This window comes from Apis cerana, linkage group LG2 (assembly GCF_029169275.1).
Source record: "Apis cerana isolate GH-2021 linkage group LG2, AcerK_1.0, whole genome shotgun sequence".
Lineage (NCBI taxonomy): Eukaryota > Metazoa > Arthropoda > Insecta > Hymenoptera > Apidae > Apis > Apis cerana.
Window position 1 is genome coordinate 638,317 of NC_083853.1, and position 9,597 is coordinate 647,913.

Consider the following 9,597-nt stretch of genomic DNA (forward strand, 5'->3'; position numbering starts at 1 on the left):
AGGTGAACTATCAAATTCATGGTTATAGTTTAGCTTGCTTACGCGCCTCAAATTCGTGACACGAGCGTGACGAACGCGGAGTGAGTGCGTACTGAAAATAAACAGAGAGTAGTGGTGTGGTGACAAGAGCGCGGGTCGAACGATGGCTTCGCCAAACAAGAAAGCCAAGGAATTAGAGGATCCAGGTTCGGGGGAGGGTGTTGAATCACGCGATTATGATATTGAAATACAAAAGACACTCGAAGAGATTGACGGGTGTCAGAATCAAATCGATGGCCTCAATGAGAAAGCCAGCGATGAAATTCTCGAAGTCGAGAAGAAGTATAATAAGTTGCGTAAGCCCTATTTCCAGAAACGGAATGACATTATTAAGAGGATACCCAATTTTTGGGTTACTGCTGTATCCTTTTATATGATGACAATACGTTTTCGCTAATAATAGTTACGATATATCTTTGACGTTTCTCGACAATGCCGGCGTCCACCGGTGCTAGTCGCCATCTTGCCTACTTGTATACGTATATAAGTATGTATAACTACATGCGGTCACGCGGAATGTAATACAAATTTATTTTTATAAAAAATATTTAATGTGATGAATATGCTATAATATTGTTTATTATATGTATTTGATTTTTTTTCCTTATATTTTCGTTATATATTATAATTTATAGTACAAATTATTCTATTAATGTAAATATCTTTTCTTTATCATATTTCTTTCTATACTTGCAATTTCAATCTATTATATTTATTTATTACATATACTTTTACAAACTTGTTTATAAATGTTTTTATTCTTTATAAATTTGTAAATGATTATGTGTATTTAATATTATTTGAAAATCCTAAAACAAAATTTAATATTTTTATTATTGAAAACTAAATCATTAATAAATCAATAATATTAACAATAATAAATATATATGTATATATATATATATGTATTATATGTTATATGTAAAAATTATAATAAATTTTAATATTAATTTAAATTTTAATATAAAAATATAAAAGAAAATAATTGAATACATATCTTTGTTTATGATAATATCAATAAGATTTTTCATTTATTTCAACATGTATATAATCATTCAGTATAATATTCAATAATTTTTTTGAAGCATTACAAATTATATAAGTTTCCTTAATAGATATATAGTTTGTAAACAATAAAGAAATAGCAGAAATATTGGAAGAAGATGAAGAAGATGCCCTACGATTCTTAAATAAGTTAGAAGTTGAAGAATTTGAAGACATTAAATCTGGCTATAGAATTAATTTCCATTTTGATGAAAATCCATATTTTGAAAATGATGTTCTTACAAAAGAATTTCACTTAGGTTCTTCTGGTGAGCACATTTCTGAACTAAAATATTATTTTATAAATTATTTTTTTAAATATATTTTTACTATATATTTAATAAAATTTGCTTTTTGATAAAATTTTTAAAAATTAATAATTTAATTTAATTAAATATGATATTAAATTATTTATAGAGATATAATTAATTAAAAGAAAATATGTGATACAACATATAAATTATGTATCACTTTATAATTTTAATATGGATAGTTCTCAAAAAATTTATTGGTGAAAAATAAAACTCTATTGAATAATCATAGTTTTGATGTATCTCCTGCTTTTTTGCAGGAGATCCAGCATCTCAAAGTACACCTATACGTTGGAAAGAGGGTGCAGATTTAACAAAAAGAGCTAAAACCAAAGCCCCATTAAAAGGTCGTAAAAGGCCATTAAAGCACAGGTCATTTTTTGACTGGTTTACGGATCATGGAGATCCAAGTTCAGATGAAATAGCAGAGTTGATTAAAGATGACATGTGGCCTAATCCATTACAGGTAAAATTATTCATATTATTATTGAAAATGATAAAGAATTTTATTAAACTTTTTAAACGTTGATGATATATAATTTTATGCAATTATTTCATTCATTTTATTGCAATTATTAAATTATTTTTAATATTTCTAATTTTTTATTATTCTTTATTAATAATAATATAACTTAAGATAAAAATAATTAAATAATAATTATTTTTAAAATTATTGAAAATTATTGAAAATTAAATAATAATAAATAATAAAAATAATATATATTGTTTTTATTATTATTTTTTTTGTATTCAAAATTATTCGTTTTCAGTATTATTTAGCACCAGATATGGATGTTGAAAATGGTATTGAAGGAGATGGCGAAGATTGCGATACAGAAGAGGAAGAAGAAGAAGAAGATGGTGGAGCAGATGATGGTGATGAAGCAGGTGAAGCTGAGGAAGGAGATGATAGCATAGTCGTTGTCGAAGATGATGTAGATGAAGATGATGAGGAAGAAGAGGCTGTGAATGATGAAGAAGATGGGGTAAATGAAGAGGATGATTTATTGGTAGATGATGAAGTAGATCGTGAAGGTATATAATTTTCCTTTTTTTTAAATATTGATATTGTATTATAATAATTATAATAATTTATTATTTTTTAATATCTAATATATTCTTAATTAATGTTTGTATTATAGATGGTGAAGGAGAAGAACCAGAATAGAATTTAAAGTTAGTTTTTCACAACATTGGTTACAGTCACAGACACTAAAGAAGAATCGCTGAAAATACACATCAGATTGATTGAAAATAAATAAAGTTTGCAGGACTGAAAATATTGAGCCATATGAATAAACCTCAGGACAATTTTGAGAAATTAAAGTAGCAACCAGAATTTAGCAGACCTAATTTTTTTTGGCACAAAAGGAAATTGTGTGTATAAAAGTACAATATTTGTTCGATTGTGCCGAAATAAATAAAAGAGAAGATGGTCTGAGATAAATTAGATAGATTTCACACTGCACTTTGTTGTAAAATTGTGCCGAAATACAATACAAATTCCTTAGTTATATTCATATGGCCTAGTCATCTTCTATATAGTAGATATACAATAAAGAACACCTGCTCAACTTCATCGTGATAAGATTACATTAAGAAAAAAATAAATTATAAGATATAACGAGATAATGGACAGGTGTTCTTTTCATTTTGTTTTGTCACGAAAATTTATTCCATCGCATTACTTCCGGAACGAGGTATTTCAAGTTTCTTGAGAGTGACAGTACATTTCATATAGTTACATGTTCAAATACATAGTATTTGTCATAAAGAAATATAATTTTGTCAAATAATTAAATCATATACCTATAAAAATTTGTATAGTTTATTATACTATATATTTATAAATTATTCATTTGCAGTTATAATTTCAATGTTTTAGAAACATGATCACAAACATACAAAAAGTGAAAATAATTTTACATATTTTCAATAATTTATTTTAAATATTAATTGGAAACATATCGCAAAACATAGTAATATGTATAAAGATGTATAAAATTATATACATAATTCATGTCTTTTTTATAACTTAATTATAATTATATTATGTACATGATGCAACATCACAAATTTGTACTTTTTGAAAATATAAAACACTTTTGTAAGGTTATCTTTCATTATATTATTTTTATTAAATATTTATATATTTTCATTTCATATTAATAATATCGATAATAACATGATGATAAAAGATACGTGTTTCTTTTCTTCTTTTTATTTATTTTTTTTTATTCTTAAATTTTTTAAAAATATTTTTTTATTAGTGATGCTGCATAATATAATAAAATTTATTGTATTATGTTAAGTTACATTAAAAATGTAATTAAACTAAATCCGGTGCAATGCATTCGGTAGGTATAGAAAAAAATTATTATACTAATAAATCTTAATTAATTTAATATATTTACTAATATTATATTGCATCTAATATCTTATTTTATCTTATTAAAAATTGATACTTGTCACGCTCAAAATGAAAATCAATTCACGAAATTCACCTCGTTCTTATTCTTCCAGATTTTACATCGTAAACTTTCCACTTTCGCGATAAGAAAATATATCGCAAACGTTTTTCATAAACGTAATTTCAATATGTACTTTTAATTCTAACAGCACCTTTATAGATTACTGTTACACGCCAAAGGTGAAGTTAGAATCAGGAGTAATCATAACTCTGTTATATCTCTCGCGATGTGCCAACTAAGAACACATTGCGATCGATTTTAGAGATTTCGGTGCAAATAAAGGTTCTATTGAAAGATTTGATTAGCGTTTCCTTTGGAGTCTAGGAAAAATCAAATAATTACAATGCTCAAAATAGATAACAATTACATCTGATTTAATTACTCAAATACAATTATCCAAGGAACATGTTTTTAAATGAAACTGTTTGTTAGGTCTTGGATAAAATATTTTCGAATTAAGGAACGATCTTTGGATTAACATAAAATTATTATGATATTAAAAATCTCTTAGAGTAAGATTCCTATTTTTCTACTGAATATTTAAAGGTTAGCAAATTAAGCAATTATTTGATTCCTCCTAGAAAACGACAAGGTACGCTCATCTACGAGCTATTCTCTCATTATAATCACCAATGTCCTGAAGTGAAATATTCAATGTTAATAAAAATTTGCGTTAATGTGACGTATTAGTCCTGCGTCGAGTTGGCATATGGTCGCACAAAGGACACTTGTGTCCAAGTATGAGTCAGATGGAAATATACAACAACTGGGTGTAAGAATTTTTCGAATCAATCGACGTATTCGTGTCACGCAATCATACAGTAAATGAACAAAAATAAAGTTGTCAGTTTGAGATAGGAATGAGTTTTTATATTTGAAATTACTTATAAATATAAATACGCGAATATAAGACATTTTAATACGAAAAAAGGATTCAACATTTTATCCCAAACTTTTACTTTATAAAATATTATCAGAACAAAACATATTTAATATTATCAATTAATTTATATGAATTAATTAAAATTATATCAATTTTTAAGTACTCTCTTTGCACGAATTATTTTTTTATTTATTTCTGTTGTGTCATGTTTCGTTTATCTATAGAAATTGTTTTTTTTTTAATGTATTTTCTTTATGTATTTTGTATTGTTACCTTAGGCAACGTCCCTGGTTTTCCTTTTTTTTTTATTTTTTTGAAATAAATTAAAATGTTTGCAATTTTGTCAAAATTTTGTATAATTATTTATATTGGAAAATAAATAAACTATGTGCAGCTTATGTATTATACTTATTATTAAACTTACAAACATTATAATGGCAAATGTCAAAGAAATAAGAATATAGCAAATAGTGCACATAATTTTTTAAATACATATACTATTTTATTCTATGATTTTTTATATTGTATTTAATATAAAATATTGAAAAATTGAAAAAAAACAAAAAGATTTAATCGTATAAAATTTTATTGGTTGTGAAGGGAATCAGGGATGTTAAATTTAAACGACGATTATCCGAATTAATTTTGAAAATTAATTATTTTTTATAATTAACATCTTAAATATATTCAATAGATAAAAATTAACAGGGTGTTATTTAAAGTGCAGTTTTGATTATCATAACATATAACAAGCATATATTCTATATAACAAGCGTAATTAGAAAAAATGCACTTTTATTATATAAACGTTTATATAAAAATAATATAAGTACTTATATAAAAAAAGAAACTTATTATAGTAAATAAAACAAAAATTTTCAATTAAGAAAAGAGAAAATAGAAATACATATCTTTAATTTTATATACATTTTCTAAATGAAATTTATATATTCAGTATTTTTTTTTTATTGAATTTAATATTTTATTAAATATCATTCTAATATTATAATTTTCAAATATATATTATCATTTAATCATTAATTTTTAATAACATTATTAAAAAAATAATCATTTTTTATTATAATGATTTTTTATTCATTTTTATTTTTGTTATTTTTTTTTTTGAGAACATTAGTTTTATATTATTTATAGAAAATATTGTTTAGAAAAAACAATAGAAAAAATATTCTTTGCACAGTTCAAATAATGTTTATATAATCACTATAGAATTATTTTTAATAATTTAATAATTGATTTTATTATTTGGATAATCGACGTTTTTATAATTGCTGCTCTAAGATATTTTGTTTTTATTCTTTAATTTTCAATTAAATTTACTTAAATAAATTAAATTAAATTTAAACAAATAAAATTTTAATAAATTTTTCTATAAGTAAATTTCATTTTATTTTTCTTATACATTATAACATAAAAAATATTGTGTATAGAAATTATAATTTTGCAAATAAGTCATAATTTATTAAAATATTAAACTTTATTATAATTTTTTGCCATATTTTTATATTATATTTTATATTTATATTTTAGGCAGATAACAGCAATAAGCAGAGAAAGATAGATGCAAAAATGGATTGGAAAAAATATATAATGTTTTTTTCTGTTTGAAGCTTCGTTTTCAAGCAAATTAAAAATATTTCAAATATAAAATGAATGAATTTTGATAATTTATATTGAATAGAATAGATTATTAACAGATTATTTTACATGATGTATACGTGCGAAATAAATGAAAAATAAATATATAAATATAAACGAATATAATTTTTATTACTTTATTACTTTATTTCTTATTTTTATTTCATTTAAATTCTTATTTTGAATGAAATCAAAATTGAGCATACAATCAAAAAATAAATCATCAAACTGACATATTTAATTACTTAATGAATATCAAATTATATTTAATGAATTTTCAAACTTTTTTTAAAATTACTTTTCAAATGAAAGAAATATCATTATTATTACATATATACTTTTTGCATATAAAATAACATTTTGTTGATTATTTAATCGTATCTAAATATAAATCATATAAAATAAATAAAATAAATTCACTTATATTTAATAAATTTTCAAACTTAATTTTCTTGAAAACGATGCTTCAGGGAAGAAAAAATTTTTGATGATGATATTTTGAATATAAAATCACTCTTCTTGTACTATTAATTCTGGACATCCTAAATACACAAAATTATTGATTCAAAATAATAAAATAATAATAGTAATTGGATTTATTATAATTTTTTAATATAACATTAATAATGATATTAAATTATTTTCTTCAAGAGATTGTGTCGAAATTTTAAGCTAAAATCGAAATTTTAATTTTATAAAGGACAATAAAAAAATAACATTATAATTTTTCATATAAATACCATAACATTTAATCTGTATAATTTAATATATTCGATACTACATTAAAAAAAAGTTAATTTAATTAAAATAATTCATATTTATACATAATTATATAATATATATATATAATATATATTATATATATATATATAAAATTTTGACAAAATACAATTAAGAATAAATTATTTTTAAATTTAAATTTTTATATTTGTTATAATTTATTTTTTGATGAAAATATCATTAAAGAAAAAAAAAATATGAAATAAGAAAATTAAAGATGGAAAAAAGGATTCTACCAAATGAACAAAATAATGTTTTCGAGAAACTTAATGGTTACGAATGATTAAAAGAAATTCTTTACCTTTCTCGTATTATATCATCGTGTTGTTTATTTCAACTTCTTGGCCTCTTTTATACTTGTACATATGTATATGTAAATAAGTAAGTAGATCATCCACATGTTGCTATCAAGAAGGACGCAAAAGAAGCACTTCAGGTTCGACGACGATGCGTAAGCATGCAGACGGCCGACGTGGATGGCGAAATATTCGATTTTTTCACAACACAAGATACTGTGACCTGGTGTTACATGATCGCCATGGAGTTGCACGTGTCACGGTCATCGCAACCTCACTAACTCGGTGACGGTTCCCGGCCTACTGACTATTACTCCTGCTGCATGTTTTTTTTTCCTCTGCTACCGAGATCAACCGATATTTATCGGGAAAAAATTATGCTAATTTCTTTTGTTTCGATATTTTTTACTTTCTTATATATATATATAAAACATATAGTAAGATATTAATATTAAGTAGTATATTATTGTATTTATTATGTTTTCATAAAAAATTTATTTTAAATATGTTTTTTAATATTTTTTTTATACAAAATGCTTGCATAATTGTTTCTTTTAAATTACTAATTTAAATTACTAATTTATTTTACAGTACGTTGATAAAAATTTATTATTTAAGAAAATTTAATATATTATCCGTTAATTTTTAATCCAACTACATCTAAATTTATTAATATTTTTGAGATATTTTAAGTATTATAATAACATGTTATACACATATTATTATATTACATCATATTATATTATATGTATGATTTGGATTAAAACATATTATCAAACTTTAAAATAATAAAATTAAAAAGAAATAACTCTTATGTGTAATCGAATAATATATATATTTTTTAATTACTATATCTTATATTATATTACATTATTTATTAACAAATATTAAATTTATTAAAAGATTTTAAAAGCAATTTCAATTTTAATGAAAAATAATATAATTTTCTAAAAATAATTGTTTAGATTTTGATTTTAAAATTGATACAAGATACAAATACATGAAATATTTGGAAGCATTCTGATTGTCGGCATAAGGGTAGTACGGAAATTCACAAGATCAACAAAGCGTCTACTGTCCACAGAATACCGGCAAAAAAAGGATCTTTTATGCTGACATCGAGCCAAGAACACATGCCGCGGAAGAAGTCACCAGTACTATGATCAACAGGCTCTCGAAATTCAAGGAGAGGGATTTTCTTTCAAAAAAAAAAAGAGACACATTATGCAGTAATGATGAGATTAAAATAATATTTACATACATTGTATTTAATAAAAATTTAATTTCTTCATTAATTTCTTAATTAAATTTCTTATTAAATTTTAATAAAATGTTGCAAATTTAATATAAATTTTAATTTCTTAGATATAATTGTTTTTCAATTTATTATTTTATAATTATTATTATAATTAAATATCAAAAGTAATAATATTTTATTGTTATTTAATGATTTTAAGTAAATTATATTATATTATTTATTCTTGATCAAAATTAAATATTTCATATTTTGTATGATTAAATCATATAAAATTTAATAAGTGATAAAAAAAGAAAAAATATATTATAATCGTTATAGTATTACAATTCTGCTATCTTTGACCGTGCTTGGGTTAGGTTGACAATCTAAAATCTAACAATCTAACAAAGGTATACTAAATCCGAAATGCAATGAATTATGCATGAATTAAAACTTATGTAAAGAACTTAAAATTTATGTAAAAAAAAACTTATTTCTATCGCTTTTGAATTCATTTTTTTTCCATTAATATTTATTCGTTAAATATATTTTTATACATAAAACTTAAATAATCCAAATTTTTTTTAAACAAATAAATTTTAAACATATATCTTTTGATTGTAATATTGAATTATTCGCTATAAATAAAACAACTTAGATAATAAAATAATGAAAAAAATAGATGAAACGTGTGAAAAAGACATTGGGGTGAACTTCCAAGCAAGATCAGTGCCATCACTGATGATGAGATTGCTCTAGTATCTATGCGCGCGCATATCAAAGAGAGAGGTATATGGGGGAAATAAGCCATAAGGATAGAGAAGGACAATCCGAGAAATGAGATGCACATAGAAAGGTGCAGAGAAGAAAACCGTGGTAC

At 22.8% G+C, this 9,597-nt stretch overlaps 1 protein-coding gene across 2 annotated transcripts; it reads left to right on the forward strand.

Annotated features, from left to right (window-relative positions):
- LOC107999591 (protein SET) lies at window positions 1-4,729 on the forward strand. Of its 2 annotated transcripts, none has more exons than XM_017059521.3 (5): window positions 1-400; window positions 1,163-1,352; window positions 1,655-1,860; window positions 2,165-2,429; window positions 2,537-4,729. In XM_017059521.3, the coding sequence occupies exons 1-5, from the start codon at window positions 143-145 to the stop codon at window positions 2,560-2,562; spliced, it is 945 nt and encodes a 314-aa protein (XP_016915010.1). In that variant the 5' UTR covers window positions 1-142; the 3' UTR covers window positions 2,563-4,729. The 2 variants fall into 2 exon arrangements, with proteins under 2 accessions (XP_016915010.1, XP_016915011.1); XM_017059522.3 differs by having other exon boundaries at window positions 23-400; window positions 1,664-1,860.
- The last annotated feature ends 4,868 nt before the right edge of the window (window positions 4,730-9,597 follow it).